Raw genomic sequence first — 17,179 nt, 5'->3', positions numbered from 1 at the left:
TAGGCTGGCCCAATCATTTTCAAATCCTATGGGATGAAAAAATATGATTGCTTGGTTTTAGACCTTGTGCATTCGACTAATGTGTAAATACCAAGAAATCCTTTGTAAAATGTTCTGTACGTAACGTAGATTTAAAATTTATTTTGTAGCGCTAGAATCTATATTTGCGTGGAATTGAAACCTTCTCTGATAAATATCTGTATTATCTGCCCTTTGCTTACTCTCTCTCTCCCTCTCTCTTTTTTTCGTTCCTTCTCTCTCTCCCTCTCACTCTTTCTTCCCTCTCTCTCTCCTTTTTCTTTTTCGCTCTATAATAGTAGTAGCCTACTGCTGGAGTAAAGGGACTTTTCAGTCCTATGCGAGCAGTATAAATAAGCACTATTATTATTATTATTCTTTCTTCGATTTCGGGACGATAAGACCGTCGTAGTTCCCTCTATCAAATATCTTCAAGTTTAGGTACAAGTATGTAGAATTGTAGATATGTGACAACTTGTTGTTGTAGTTGTTGTTGTTGTTGTTGTTGTTGTTAAAAAAAAAGAAAGAAAAAGAAGAAGAAGAAGAAAAAGTTTGATAGAGGGACTGTAACTGCTAGGGTCTTGTCATAAAGAGAACGATCTGTTTAGGATAAAATCCGGCCCAAACGGGAATCGAACCCGCGACCCAACGCTACCTTGGAGCTAACTCGGCTGGCTTGGGGTTTTGGTTTCTATCCCAACCAACTTGGGTATCATTTTTAGGTACTTTCATTGGCACTATTTCAATCTTTCTCATACGGGGGTGGGAGTCGAACCAGAGTTTCCTGATATGAAATCCATGAACATCTCAATCAAGACCAGCAATGTATTTCACACCCATCTCCAAATTCAACCTACTTCTACTTATTCTTCATGTTGGCACGAACATCAAAAATATGAAAATTATTAATAGCCCTCGATTTTCCAAAAAATAAAAAGAAAACATGTAGGTAGGCCTAAATATCATCGCTCATCAAGATGTTTCTAAAAACATCTCGTTCAGCACTTCGCCCTAAAAAATAAAAATAAAATTAAAAATGTGCACCCTACACTCCTCCCCGCTTCGTAAATTTTATATATTTCAACGCCTGTCTCGGTGGCCAAAGCTCTCGCCTGGTAAAAAGGCGTGGGTTCGGTTCAGGCCGGGGGGATGGAATTTGATCTTGTAGGTATTTGTGAGAATCCTGCACACCATCATACAAGGGAAACTCAATGGCAGAAGACAGAGGGGAAGAAGGAGACTTTCATGGTTGGGAGATCTTAGATCCTGGTTCGAGAAATCCTCAGAATAACTATTCAGAGCTGCCCAAGACAAACAAGATATAAGAGTCATGATCGCCAACGTTCTCTAGGACACAGCACTACAAGAAGAAGAAGAAAATTCCCCCCCCCCTCTCTCTCTCCCTCCCTCCCTCTCACTCTCCCTCCCCCCTCTCTCTCCCTTTTCTTTTCTTTCTTTCTTACTCTTCCCTCTTATCTGTTTCTTTCTCCTTCAACATAGTTATGTATCTTTAGGAAGCATAGCTTCTTTCCTATACATATTCTACTCTATGTAATATGAAATGTTTCCCCTATACCAATAGCTTAGAGGCAGAGTGGAATAACTCCAAAAATTGACTTTCTGAGGTTTCTATGTCATTGGAAAGAGCGCGAAAAGATTTTATTTTTACTTTTTAATTGGTTGCCAACTTCACTTTAGTGTTGAAATGAGAGTAAAAACAAAATGGCTATCTCTATTCAAACTTACACTAGTTCTCAACTTTAACCCCATTTATCTCGAAATGCTTTTTTTTTTTTTTTTTTTTTTTTTTTTTTTTTTTTTTTTTTTTTTTTGAGTTAGTCCACTTTGCCTCTAAGCCATTCATATGTACTGTTTGTATGTAGGTATCTAGCTATATCTAGTAGTTAAGTACTTACAGAAAATTTATGTTTAACGAAAGAATATCTCATTTAGTTTATATCCCATCCGTATATCCCATCATATCCCATTGCCATCGGATAACATCCAATGGCAATGCGAAAACTCTGTATCTTTTTTTTTATTTATTGTAATTTAACATTTTTTTTTTTGTTAAATCGAAAGAAAAACCACCCACTTTAACCACGTTTTTGTCTTTCGTGGGACTTGTGTCTTTTAAAAAACATAAATTTAAAAAAACCAAAATTTTTTTCATTTTCTTTCGTGGGACTTTTTTTTTTTTTTTTTTTTTTTTTGATAAGGCGTTTTAACACAGGAATACCCTGGTCGTTCACGCCGGTTCTCGGTATTTTATATAAGGTGGTAGATGACTTGTATCTTTATTTGATTGTAATCCTTAGAATATTTCCTCATAATGTTGCAATAACGCCCGATACCAGCCGCTTATAAAGCATAAGCGCTACACTCCAAGCTAACTAGACTGGAAATTTAAAGGATTTAAATATTATTTATATTTGAATTAAAAAGTGACTATGGAATCGGGCCATAAATAAGCACTATTATTATTATTATTATTATTATTATTATTATTATTATTATTATTATTCTGCGACAAGAGTCTTTTTTGGTGAGGTCCCTAATACTCATCGCAAAAGCCTTATTAGGTGCAAGACTCGTCAAAGTGGAGGTTGAGTGAACAAGGGAAGTGACTCTCAACCCGAATGTGCTGGGTTCGAATCCCGACCACAGCGAAAATTTTAAGATCAAACATCGCGCAAGTAGAGAGAAGCATCGAATTCAAACTGCATAGAGCTGAGAGCAAAAAAAAGCTTTTAGGTTTTAGATCAGACCAGTACAACAAAGCTAGAACTTTTCAAAGCTGCTACTGTGATTTAAAATACTATTTTTGTTCGACTGGAAGTTTGTAATGGAAGTCGCGCGACCCGGCAGCTAGGATCGGAACGTCACCTTTAGTTGATAACTCGTTCAAATTATGCAATGAGATACTCTCTATGTAAATGATCCCATTATATATCTATTCATATATTATGTCTTATTTTTAATTATAGACCTAGATATTATTACTAGGAACCTACGGTAAATATTGCATTTGTTTATTACATTCTTAATTTTCAAGGTTTTGATAGGCATTTTGCTGTGTTAAAACCATGATGAATGCTCGTCACAAACGTCGTTCTCCGCTTAATACACTTCGGTACATTTTATGACTTGACTTGGACTCGAACCACCAACCTCCAGATCCGAAGCCCACCGTTGCAATGAATTAGGCAAAGTGTCAATAGTTATTGTAATTAATAGGTACTGTTATTCAATCACAAGTTGTCACTGTACCTAAAATTTATACTGTTATTCAATCATAAGTTGACACTGTACCTAAAATTAGTACATATTCCGTCATTGGTTGTCACTACCTATAATTAGGTATCTCACGTACTCTTTAATAATACCTACAATTATATTGTTATTCAATAAGACAGTTATTTAATAAAATCATAATTTAATAATCATATTACAAATTTAATGATGACTCAGGTACACTATATTATTCGGACGATTAAAATTTGTTTCGTGTAGAAATTTGAAATATTTCGACCAGTGGCGAATAGAAAGTTAAGGAACCGTATATATACATTACACCTAAACATTTTATTAGAACACTAGAAGAAAGAAGGTCCTGGGTTCAAATCCCGCCGTCGACAAAAAATTTGCACTCGATATTATTCGGACGATTAAAATTTGTTTCGTGTAGAAATTTGAAATATTTCGACCAGTGGCGAATAGAAAGTTAAGGAACCGTATATACATTACACCTAAACATTTTATTAGAACACTAGAAGAAAGAAGGTCCTGGGTTCGAATCCCGCCGTCGACAAAAAAAAAAATTGCACTCGTATTTCGATTGCAAACATTTCAACGGGTTACTTTCTGGTGTTCTCGTGTTGACCCAGCACCTAAGTGCGAAGTATTGTGTCTCTTTTCGCCTATCTGATGAGGGACATACTACGGGATGGGCATGCTACGACACAGACCACACGCGTCTAATGTAACAATTGTGTCATTTGCTACGAAATCAAAACGGTGCTTTGCGGCGGCGGTGAAACACTCATCTTAAAAAAAGGACTTCATTCGGTTGAATTTTGTAAGCCGATCCCTATTTCTGATCGGCAAATGCCGAGTGAGTGCTGATATTTCAACGGGTTACTTTCTGGTGTTCTCGTGTTGACCCAGCACCTAAATGGGAAGTATTGTGTCTCTTTTCGCCCATCTGATGAGGGACATACTACGGGATGGGCATGCTACGACACAGACCACATGAGTCTAATGTAACAATTGTGTCATTTGCTACGAAATTAAAACGGTGCTGCGCGGCGGCGGTGAAACACTCATCTTAAAAAAAAGGACTTCATTAGGTTGAATTTTGTAAGCCGATCCCGATTTGTGATCGGCAAATGTCGAGTGAGTACTAATGCACCCTTATTCCGCCACTGGTACCGCTTTCAAACGGGATTGTTTCAATCTTTTCCCGTGCGCGATTCATAATTCAACATTTAAAACGAAAGAAGAAGAAGAAGAAGAAGAAAAAGAGAGAGAAAAAAACATGAAAATGTTTTACATTCCCGAAGAAAACAAATCTAAATTAGGTGTTTTCTGGCCGCTTGTCGACTCATACGATGACGTCACATCGAGTTGGCAACCTTGGAGCGAAATATCGTTCATGAGGTCAGAAAATATATTCTGGCAACATTTTCTCTCCATTCGCTCCCATGACTTTCCGATTCAACAGGCCATGGGAAAAATCTCTAAAAGGGAACTACACACAGGTAGGTATTATGTCTGTCCGACTTGTTTAGGGAAAACTGTGATACCTATTTAGAGAAAATTATAGGTAGTAATAGAATGTAAAAATGATGAGAATAACCTAGCCTAAAATGGTTCGCAGATCCCAGAAAAAGTATGAGACACGAGCCTCGGATTGTACTTTAGGGTTTCAGGTTCGATTCTTGGATAAAATATAGGACGACAGACGACAGTAAATAAAACTTGATTAAAAGAAAGGAAGAAAAAAAAAAGTAAAAATGTAAAATGTGAATTTCTTTTTGGTGAAGAAAGCCTTGACTCCGTCGGGAATCGAACCCTGGACCTCCGGGGCGGCGGGCATGTACAAGCTTTGTTTGAAACTCACCTGGCCACGGAGGTTGCCTGAAAAAGTACCTACTGTCTTCTTTTAGAATGTCTTAAGCTCTGTCCACACACATAGTCGATGCCGTCGATCGACGAGGTGAATCTATGTTGAGTGTACAGTTTTAGTCGACATCGATCAACAGCGTCGTCGACTGTGTGGACACAGCTTTAGACATTATCCTCACCTAGTAAGTAGATAATCCTAATAATATCCATCTTTCATTCCAGGTTTTCATACATTAGGATGAAAAAAGTAACAAACAAAACAATAAACTGGGGTCTAATAAAATATGGGCTCATCAGTTTTTATTTGTTTTGTGGACCCATGATATTTTCTCCCATGAACTGATGATTTTCATTTTTGTATGTAATGGGCCCATTCATTTTTCTCCCATGGACTGTTCATTTGTATGGGGAGATATATTTGGCACATTTATAGTAAACACTTGATACGTCAAGCATTTTCATTAAGAAAACACTTGGCTTTCCACAGTCGGGTGATTTTGGTAATGTGAATCATCGTGATAGAATTTTATTATGACCGTTTAATTCTGACTGACTCAGAAACCTGTTATTGGCGATTGGGAGATAAATTTTTCGTTTGCCTTTTAAAGGAGTAGGTATTCCTGATTTTGATTCCCACTCGCGGTGGATTTTACCCTAAGCGGATAATGTGCGTTCTCGGAACGGCTGGCTTTCTTCCATCCTTTCTTTTTGCCTTTTAAAGGAGTAGGTATTCCTGATTTTGATTCCCACTCGCGGTGGATTTTACCCTAAGCGGATAATGTGCGTTCTCGGAACTGCTGGCTTTCTTCTATATCCTTTCTTTCTTCGATTTCGGGACGATAAGACCGTCGTAGTTCCCTCTATCAAATATCTTCAAGTTTAGGTACAAGTAGGTATGTAGAATTGTAGATATGTGACAACTTGTTGTTGTTGGTGTTGTTGTTGTTGTTGTTAAAAAAAAAAGAAGAAGTTTGATAGAGGGACTGTAACTGCTAGGGTCTTGTCATCAAGAGAACGATCTGTTTAGGATAAAATCCGGCCCAATTGGGAATCGAACCCGCGACCTAACGCTACCCTCCAAGCTAACTCGGCTGGCTTGGGGTTTTGGTTTCCATCCCAACCAACTTGGGTATCATTTTTAGGAATTTTAGGTACTTTCATTGGCACTATTTCAATCTTTCTTATACGGGGGTGGGAGTCGAACCAGAGTTTCCTGATATAAAATCCAATAACATCTCAATCAAGACCAGCAATGTATTTCCCACCCATCTCCATATTCTCCAAACTCAACCTACTTATTCTTCATGTTGGCACGAACATCAAAAATATGAAAATTATTAATAGCCCTCGATTTTCCAAAAAAAAAATAAAGAAAACAAGTAGGTAGGCCTAAATATCATCGCTTATGAAGATGTTTCCAAAAACATCTCGTTCAGCACTTCGCCCTAAAAAATAAAAATAAAAAAAGTGCACCCTACACTCCTCCCCGCTTCGTAAATTTTATACATTTAAACGTCTGTCTCGGTGGCCAAAGCTCTCGTAAAAAAGGCGTGGGTTCGGTTCAGGCCGGAGGGTGGAATTTGATCTTGTAGGTATTTGTGAGAATCCTGCACACCATCATACAAGGGAAAATCAATGGCAGAAGACAGAGGGGAAGAAGGAGACTTTCATGGTTGGGAGTTCTTAGATCCTGGTTCGAGAAATCCTCAGAATAACTATTCAGAGCTGCCCAGGACAAACAAGAAATATTAGTCATGATCGCTAACGTTCTCTAGGACACGGCACTAGAAGAAGAAGAAGATTTGAGAATTTGACAAATAGAACTCTGAGGTTAGGTGGTAGAGAACGCCGCGCCGCCGCGAGTTAACCTAAGAAGAAGAAGAAGAAGAAGAAGAAGAAGAAGAAGAAGAAGAAGAAGAAGAAGAAGAAGAAGAAGAAGAAGATTTGAGAATTTGACAAATAGAACTCTGAGGTTAGGTGGTAGAGAACGCCGCTCCGCCGAGAGTTAACCTCGCGTAGTGGGTTACATTTCACCCAAGAGTCTATTATTGTATTTTTTGTGTGGGTGTGGTTTTTGTAAAAGTAATTCGTGAAGAATCGTCTTCTATGGGCTATACACCACCCTCGGTGGTGTAGTGGTCAAGGCGCTCGCCTGGTAAACAGGAGGGCGTGGGTTCAATCCTTCCGAATACTTACTAACCTGCCTCGGTGGTGTAGTGGTCAAGGCGCTCGCCTGGTAAACAGGAGGGCGTGGGTTCAATCCCAGCCGAGGTATGAAATTTTCCCTCATATAATTTGAGAATTTGACCACAATAATAGTAGTAGCCTACTGCTGGAGTAAAGGGACTTTTCAGTCCTATGAGAGCAGTATAAATAAGCACTATTATTATTATTAATTTGAATAATAGTAGTAGCCTACTGCTGGAGTAAAGGGACTTTTCAGTCCTATGCGAGCAGTATAAATAAGCACTATTATTATTATTATTCTGCGACAAGAGTCTTTTTTGGTGAGGTCCCTACTTTTGCGATAGCCTTATTAGGTGCAACACTCGTCAAAGTGGAGGCTGTGTGAACAAGGGAACTGACTCTCAACCCGAATGTGCTGGGTTCGATTTGAAGCCGCGTCCTACTGTTTACCAGGGGGCCGTCCACTTTTTATTACCAAGGCAGGGAGAGTCAGTCGAAGAGATAAGATTCATGCCTCGTCATAAGTCAGATGATACAGATCACAAAACATACTTAGAAGACCAACATGACCAAAAGGCGTGAGGCTAAAAACAGCGTGGAGCGAAGGGCATAGCGCATCGACCAAGTAGAGAGAAGCATCGAATTCAAACTGCATAGAGCTGAGAGCAAAAAGCTTTTAGGTTTTAGATCAGACCAGTACAACAAAGCTGGAACTTTTCAAAGCTGCTAGGATCCGCGATCACATAGCCATGTTGATTTCCAACCTGCGATAGAAGAGGAACATTAAGAAGAAGAAGAAGAAGAAGAAGAAGAAGAAGAAGAAGAAGAAGAAGAAGAAGAAGAAGAAGAAGCCTTAGGAAGAAAAGAAAACGAATGAAGAACGCTGAAGAATTGAACTGAAAATAAATATCGTCTAAACCGGAAAACAATCGAGATAGAGAGGCAGACCAAGAACAAGATAGTGGTGTCAAGTTGGGAAAACATAGGAAATATATCTCAATGAAAGAATAGTAGGCAGACATGATTTATGGTTGGGGTTGGGACACCCATAAACACACCGGGCCCGCGCTGACAAAGTATTGGGACAGCCGATCACTATAAGGTAGAACTGACAGGCGGACCTGATCAGGTGTACCTGTCATGCAGGTCTACCTGATAGTGAGTGGCTGGCCTTTGACGAGAAAGAAAGACAAGGCATTTGAACATGTCGGGACGGACACCATTCGTCCTAGTACGGACAAAACTCGGCCGTTTGTCGGCGCGGGCTTGGTGCAGTTTATGTGTATCCAGACCTTTATGCGGCTCCCAGAAACGAACTTCAAAACCATCCGGAACGAAATCAACAACTTCTTGCAGACTCGCAGACTTTTTCTGTAAAGAATATGTACGTTCTTCTGAGGATTTTCTGGTTGTGTGAGTATGGAAGAGATATTCCATAGACTTTGGTGGCTTATACTGAAACGAAACAGATGAATCAACAGTAAGCTCCTGTAACTGAATAGAAAGATGGAGGAAATTTCAAATTTATGGGGTACTTGTAAAAGAGGATCTTTCTCAAGTTTTCACACAACTATCAAATCCAAGAGTAGGATAAATCAACAACCAGGCCAGGTCTCAAAAGGTACAACAATTTAAATGACCAGAAGAAACACGGACTGGGTCTATGGAGTGACGAACGAATTTCAACTACAAAAAGACCACTCAAATTCCAATTCAATCCTGAAATTTTCAGGAATTTCTACAAAAAACAGATCTCTGTCACCCAATTCCCAATTCACCAAAACACAAATTCCTCTGGAGATCCTCCCAAACTGAATTTGAATTCTATTTGAAAATACAGCTATTCAAAATTCAATTTTACAAGCGTTTCTAGAAAAAATCCAGTAGATTCAACCACAAAAACAGATCTCTTTCGCCCAATTCACCAAAAAACAAATTGCTCTGAATTCTCGAAGAAAATGTAAACACACTTGCTGGTCTCTGACGAATACGAAAATATCCAACTCTGAGTGTGTGCAAAGTGAAACTATTCTATTCAATGAACGCGTTTACTACCTCCGCTGCAATAATGCTGAGGGCTGCCAAGACTTCATGTTGTGTCTATAAAGGGACCGCGTATTCTGAACGCCCCGCGCCCGAGGGGGGAATCTTCAGCCCAAGTCAAGCGGTGCAAGCCTCGTGCATACGCCGGATGAAGGTCTGTGAGGTGTGTCTATAAAGGGACCGCGTATTCTGAACGCCCCGCGCCCGAGGGGGGAATCTTCAGCCCAAGTCAAGCGGTGCAAGCCTCGTGCACACGCCGGATGAAGGTCTGTGAGACTTCAGCCCAAGTCAAGCGGTGCAAGCCTCGTGCATACGCCGGATGAAGGTCTGTGAGGCCGGACTAATTCAAGCGGTTCAAGCCCACTCCATATGTCGCGTCGGATAGGTATATTTCTGTGAGGCCGAACCAAATTCAAGTCAGATACACACTGTCGGATTTAGGGCTGTCAGGCTGAACTCTGGCCCGCTATTAAGCCCATCACATACGTTACTATCGCCCGAAATGTCTATTTTTTAGGACTGACGCGAACTGGGCCTTATACCATCGAGTTTAAATTTAAAGGAATTCTACTTACGCAGCTGAAGTAGGTACCTACCCATTAGCCTATAGTTCTACAGTAGGTACATACATACCATATATTGGAATGCCGGAACCCAGTCACCCGATTGGGCTGCCGGCACCCTAGTTTTTTCCTCAGTGCAGGAGTTCCATCACCCCTGCCCCTCTTAAACTCTTGGGAATAAGGAAAAAATTGGGGTTGAGGAGAGACAGGTCTAAGAGTGATTTTAGAAAATTACAGGAGTTCAATAACTAAAGGGTTTGAAAAACTAGCTTTTAAAATTTGGTGTCTGTTTTTTTAAAAACTTTGGGGTTATTAAATAATTTTCATAGTTTCAAAGCTTCTGGGGTCATCTGCAGTAATGTAATAATAAATTGACAGTTGGGCATAAATTTCGGGCAAAACTATCACTAGAATAGATAGAGATTCCATTCTTCAATCCGTCAAATTTCAAACCTTCCATTCATAGAATGGGTGTAGATACAAAAGAAAAACCTGATACCTCTGTAAGGACTCGAGGTTTTCAAAATTTCAATTATCATGCTTTTCATTGACACTTCATTTACCGTGTGTCAAAATATGGGCACCAAAATAAATCCGTCTACCCTAACGTAAACCTACAAGCCGCATTCAATCCCTCTCTAAAAACACTAAACAAAACAATTACCCACAATCTCTCTTTAAAAACAATCTTACAATTACCCATTCATAGAAACTTAGAAACCTCTTAATAAACTATTTAAAAGAGACAAAATGGTCCTGAGCAAACAACATGTGTGCTCAAAAATTTCGTTTCCTATACCGTGGGGACTAGATTGTTTTCGTTTCAGTCCCAAAATATCCCCTCATCTCCTCCTGGGGCTCTGAAACACATGCACTAATTTCAGTGACTCAAAAGGTGTTCATCTATTAAAAGTGATTCTGACATCTCCACTAATTTCAGTGACTCAAAAGGTGTTCATCTAATTCAAAGTGATTCTGACATCTCCACTAATTTCAGTGACTCAAAAGGTATGCATCTATTAAAAGTGATTTTGACATCCCCACTAATTTCAGTGACTCAAAAAAGAATTAGGTAGGTAGGTATTCCGTTTAAAAGTGATTTCTACATCTCCACTAATTAGACTTTTCTGAAGCTAAACATGATTGAATGAATGAAGCCATTTCCTCTGATTTCAGTAAACTCTTAGAATAATTTCAGTGAGTGACTCAAAAGGTGTTCATCTATTAAAAGTGATTCTGACATCTCCACTAATTTCAGTGACTCAAAAGGTGTTCATCAACCTATTAAAAGTGATGCTGACATCTCCACTAATTTCAGTGACTCAAAAGGTGTTCATCAACCTATTAAAAGTGATTCTGACATCTCCACTAATTTCAGTGACTCAAAAAAGAATTAGGTACCTAGGTAGGTATTCCGTTTAAAAGTGGTTTCTACATCTGCACTAATTTCTCAGTAGACTTTTCTGAAGCTAAACATGATTAAATGAATGAAGCCATTTCCTCTGATTTCAGTAAACTCTTATAAATTCTTTTATATCGGGTACTGTAGGTAGTAATGCCAATCATAATGGTCTTCATCAGAGAAGGTATAGAAGATCGATCTAAACATCAACTGTCCAGTAGGGATGCTATAGGTACCAAATAGAACTTTCAGAAAACCTACAGTATTAGTAGAAACGTTTTCAAAATTCATCATTTTTTGATCGCTTTATCTCCTCACGAAAACCGCCTAGACTTTCAGTCAATGACTACCAGAACTCTAGAGTTCCAGCAGGAGCCGTTGCACCTTGCACCTGTCCAGAAAATTCCAGGGAGTCTCCGCGGCCTTCCAAAATTTCTCGCCTTTTTGGAGACAAAAATTATTCGTTCTATGGCAGAATGCGTCCATATATGGAGCCCCCGATGCTATAGGTACCAAATAGAACTTTCAGAAAACCTACAGTATTAGTAGAAACGTTTTCAAAATTCATCATTTTTTGATCGCTTTATATCCTCACGAAAACCGCCTAGACTTTCAGTCAATGGCTACCAGAACTCTAGAGTTCCAGCAGGGGCCGTTGCACCTTGCACCTGTTCAGAAAATTCCAGGGAGTCTCCATGGCCTTCCAAAATTTCTCGCCTTTTTGGAGACAAAAATTATTCGTTCTATGGCAGAATGCGTCCATATATGGAGCCCCGTTTCGAACCTAGCAGGACATAATAATTTACTCCGTTTCATGTCGTGAGGGTTTTATTGTATGAGGAACGTTTGGGTGTCTGAGAGTGGCTCATCCGTTATTTCCTTAGGATCTGTTACTTTATATTCCGTTTTGTTAGACTCCGTTACGTTAGGACCCATTATGTTAAGCTCCATTCTTTTAGGTTCAGTTCCGTTAGATGCCGTTATGTTAGGTCCGAATTTGGAGCCCCGAAAACGGAGAGGGCATGCGCCCAAGTCGGCCGCTCTCTCCCTGTGATTCCCATACAAGGCTGAGAATGCTTGGGAAGTCGAAGCAATAAGAACTACGATTTGTCCCTTGGAACGTTCATTCGTATCCCAGCCCTGAGCTAGAGTTGATTAGCGGACTACAAACAAGGTGGGTTTAAGTGACACAATTCAATAAAGTTAGAAAATTTTGAAAAAGTGAACCAAGTGAATTTTTTTTCAAAAGTCTTCAACAGCTGGAAAAGTGTTTTGAATTGTGGAGTTTTCATTTCGTGTTAGTGGATTTCAACAGGCACATTGGATTTTTCTACAGAATTTTTAGCCAGTGAATTTTTTCAAGTTTTTTAGAATAGTCCAATTTTTTACTTTTTCTTTCGTTTTGTGAATTTTTGGAAATTGGTTTTTAACCTTTTTACTTTTCTTGCATTGAAGTGTCGAAAACCGATTGTGTTTTGAAGCCATCAAGTTTTACCTTGGATATTCAAATGGATTACCTACTTACCTAGTTCGATAGATGGAGATTAGAAAAGGTTTTGTTGAACAAATTAGAACTTTTTAATTAAAGATCTTAGCTCTGATGCCTCTGATAAATTGAAAAGATTTTGATAAAATATCTTTCTTTCCTGAACCTCTAGTGATCTAACTCTCTAATTGGACTTACCCGGTCCTCTGTTTTCAAATTTCCGATTTCAGCCACCAAATACCTACAGTGCCGTCTGATTGCTTTAAATTCAAAGTCTACTTGGATTTATAGTTTCAAAATTGATTTTTAAGTACATTTCAAGTTACCTACAACAAAATTTCGTGTTTGAGCGGTTCTTTCTATTGGAAAAATTCAAAGTACATGCTTCAAATTGAATAGTTATTGAATGGTACGATTACGTGCTGAAACAAACACGGTCCCAAGTATTGGTAATTGGTAATCTTCTACTAATCATATAAAAAAAAACATTCATAAATTGGGATAAAATAAATTAAAGTGGGAAATTGGGATAAATTGGGAGAAAAATAAACTAAATTTTGAGATTTTCAAGTACCGATTAGATTTTCTAAAAGAATGTGCTGATCAAAAACCGTAAAACAACAGTTTGATTGTCAAGAAATAAAATTTTCATTTTACCTACGTACCAGCTAATTTTTACCAATAAGAGCTATTAGAAATCAAGATAATTTTCATAAACAGACCCCATTAGAAATCAAGCTAAATTTCATAAATATACCTATTAGAGAAATCTATCAAAAAGTGCATTTATTAGCTATCTTCGACACTTCATGGCAATACGAAGAAAAGTCTAGAGACCAATTTAGGACCTAATTTTACAGTCACTTTTGGCGCTTTAAAATAAACAATCCTGATTTTTCAAGTTCTGAAAGCTATCGGCATTCTACCAAGTTACAATCTTTATTTAACTAAGACTTAAATTGTCCAAAAGTGACCATAGAATTAGATCTAAATCAATTCACGTAAATGAAAAGGGTTTTACCTTGTTTATAATTTCCAGGATGAGACTGAAAAGTCTTTATATGTATACAGAGGGGCATACCTTACCAAATTCTTATTTTGATCCATACAAGGCATCAAACATTTACGAGCAAAACTCATAATTTGGTATCGCCAACTTTGTTTAGATCGCCCTTTTTTTATTTTTCAAATCTACCTAAATCCAGGTTCTAAAGAGATTTTACGTCTCATACAAGATCTGGAGATTGTACCGTTAAAGTTAAATTCTTGTTAAATTGTTGGTTGGTGCGAAAATACGGAATTTCCCGTCAGTGGATGTAACCTCTTGATAAAAGAAGATGAAAAATTGCTCATCAGCAATTTAGGCGTATTTTTTCAGTAGGAAAAGACCAACCTCCGTTAGGCGCTATCAATGGCTCTCAAATCTATAGACCAAAAGTATGGGGTAACCTCGTTTGTAAATTCCTGCTAGATATGCGTTTCGTGTAAACTTCTTCCCAAACGGATATAATGATAAAGGGGTTTAATTTGGTAGAAAATGCCTTAGGCATTGATTAACCTCTGATCCACGCAAATATAGTCGGGACCCTTTTTAGAATTTCAGTCTCATTCTGGCCAATATAAACAAGGTAGAAAAAAGCCTCTAGCTTCGCCCTAGACATCAAGACGTAAGCACAAAATATACCCTTCCTTGGTGATGTTTTGTGTAAAAGTCGCTTTTGGCTTCAAACTCGACGTTAAAACGTTCAATTTACGGCCGATCGTTATCTTGAACTCTGGACCATTTAACGTCCTGGTTTTCGGCCGGCCGTTGTTTGAAGATCTCGTCGTTCTAACGTCCTCTTTCCCGTCTGTTTTCAGTTAACCAAACCAATCCATCAAAATGTGTGACGATGATGTAGCCGCTTTGGTCGTGGACAATGGTTCCGGTATGTGCAAGGCCGGATTCGCCGGAGATGACGCTCCCCGAGCTGTCTTCCCCTCAATCGTCGGTAGACCCCGTCATCAGGTAAGTTGGAACTTGGGGTAGAAATAGGAGGTGACGAGGGGTAGGTCTAAGAGGGATTTTAGGAAATTACACACTGAGACAAAAATGGTGACAGGGTAGATGACGCTCCCCGAGCTGTCTTCCCCTCAATCGTCGGTAGACCCCGTCATCAGGTAAGTTGGAACTTGGGGTAGAAATAGGAGGTGAGGAGGGGTAGGTCCTAGAGGGATTTTAGGAAATTACACACTGAGACAAAAATGGTGACAGGGTGCCACAAGTTTAGGGTGGAAGAACTCTATTATTGGGTTACTTCCCCCGATTCAGGCTGTTAGAATGCTATATTATAGTGTCGAGATTCCCGATATAGAGTTCAATATTGGAATGCCGGAACCCAGTCACCCGATTAGGCTGCCGGCACCCTAGTTTTTTCCTCAGTGCAGGAGTTCCATCACCCCTGCCCCTCTTAAACTCTTGGGAATAAGGAAAAAAATGGGGTTGAGGAGAGATAGGTCTGAGAGTGATTTTAGGAAATTACAGGAGTTCAATAACTAAAGGGTTTGAAAAACTAGCTTTTAAAATTTGGTTTCTGTTCTTAAAAACTTTGGGGTTATTAAATAAAATGTTCATAGTTTCAAAGCTTCTGGGGTCATCTGCAGTAATGTAATAATAAATTAACAGTTGGGCATAAATTTCGGGCAAAATTATCACTAGATAGAGATTCCATTCTTCAATCCGTCAAATTTCAAACCTTTCATTCATAGAATGGGTATAGATACAAATGAAAAACCAGATACCTCTATAAGAACTCGAGGTTTTAAGCATCCAAAATTTCAATTATTATCATGCTTTTCATTGGTCCTTCCCCCTTTTTTACTACACAAAAAAAAAAAAAAAAAAAAAAAAACTAGGGTGCCGGAAGCTCAATCGAGTGACTGGATTCTAGAACTCTAATGAACTTTATTGAACTTTTTATATAGGGAAGCTCAACATTATAGGAAATATAGCATTCCTCCGAGGCCGAGTGGGTATCACACTATTCTTGCACTCCGTAGGTCCGGGGTTCGATTCCCGGAGCGTTCGAAGTTTTTTCGGCTTTGTGCTTGGAGTTCGGGGTGCATTTAACGAGTAGCTACTTTAATAGAGCATTATCAGTGTAAAAAAAATATGGAAATATGGAAATACCTAATCATACTAAAGGGACACTTATTAATGCTGTGATAAAATCACGGATTCGTCCATTAAAAGTTTAAAGGGATTTTGACATCTCCACTAATTTCATGGCATGTACTGTGATGGGACTTGGTAGACCTGTGCATGAGCCTTACAACGCCCTACACTTGAATTTAGACCACGCTACGCCACTGGGGTCAAATATTATGTACATATCTCCTCATCAAATGGCTCTATTAGTAGATATGTATGTACCAGGTACCTACCTACTGTTGAAAAATATCTAGGTACTTAGGCAGGTATACCTACTTACCTAGGTAGGTATACCTGCCTTATGTACATAGTACATACTCTAATATTTTGGACCTAATGACAAGCGCCAATCAAGCACAAAATCAATGTACATAAATGGACATTTTGTGATTGTGATGGTTCTTTTGGCACATCCACTAAAAAATTAAAATCCCCTTTCTCTCTCTCCCTCTCTCTCTCCTATTCTCCCCCTTCATCTCTCTCTCTCTCTCTTCTGTTTCCCCCCTCCATCTTTCTCTTTCTCACTTCTTCCTCCCGTTCTCTCTCTCTCCCCCCCTCTTTCTCTCTCTCCCCCTCTTACTCTGTCTCTCTCTCTCTCTCTCTCTCTCGTCCCAATCTCACATATTGAAGTGTTTGTCAACCCCTGATCATGCTCGAACACTATGCCCGAACATTCTCCAAGCATTCTCCGAGGTCAATTCTCCCCCTTCATCTCTCTCTCTTTTGTTTTCCCCCCTCCATCTTTCTCTTTCTTCCTCCCGTTCTCTCTCTCTCTCTCTCTCTCTCGTCCCAATCTCACAAACATGTTGAAGTGTTTGTTAACCCCTGATCATGCTCGAACACTATGCCCGAACAGTCTCCAAGCATTCTCAGAAGTCAGGAATACTTGAGATTGTAGTCCCGGGGGTTACTGTGTACCTAGGTCCATAATGTACCTGATATACCCTACATAGGTACATACATAGGAATAGAGGTACCTACATCTACCGCCCCATACATATAGGTAGGTACATAGATAAATGGGTATACCTTATACCTACCCTCCTCCCCCCTCCTTAGGCTAGTGGATTAGGGGGGAGGGAGATATGGTGCAAATTTTATGTCAAGGTCAAACATGACCCGCCAGGTCTCAAGGTCTGGCAAATCTTTTTTTTTTTTTTTTT

The 17,179-nt window shown here is 39.1% G+C and overlaps 1 protein-coding gene across 2 annotated transcripts in view; it reads left to right on the top strand.

Annotated features, from left to right (window-relative positions):
- Positions 1–12,383: 12,383 nt before the first annotated feature.
- The window catches only part of LOC103506086 (actin, muscle), a 28,347-nt gene continuing 23,551 nt past the window's right edge, over positions 12,384–17,179 (top strand). Inside the window, exons 1-2 of one of the 2 annotated variants that reach the window (XM_008470467.3) lie at positions 12,384–12,514; positions 14,687–14,834. In XM_008470467.3, the coding sequence (XP_008468689.1) occupies positions 14,709–14,834 (126 nt within the window). In that variant the 5' untranslated portion in view covers positions 12,384–12,514; positions 14,687–14,708. Of the gene's footprint in view, positions 12,515–14,686; positions 14,835–14,930; positions 14,987–17,179 lie in introns of those variants that run through there. The other variant, XM_026821238.1, reaches the window with a different exon arrangement.

The sequence above is a fragment of the Diaphorina citri genome, unplaced genomic scaffold, assembly GCF_000475195.1.
Source record: "Diaphorina citri unplaced genomic scaffold, Diaci psyllid genome assembly version 1.1 scaffold214, whole genome shotgun sequence".
Classification (NCBI taxonomy): Eukaryota; Metazoa; Arthropoda; class Insecta; order Hemiptera; family Psyllidae; genus Diaphorina; species Diaphorina citri.
The sequence above is the reverse complement of the archived record's forward strand: the minus strand, read 5'-3'. Positions and strand labels throughout refer to the sequence as shown.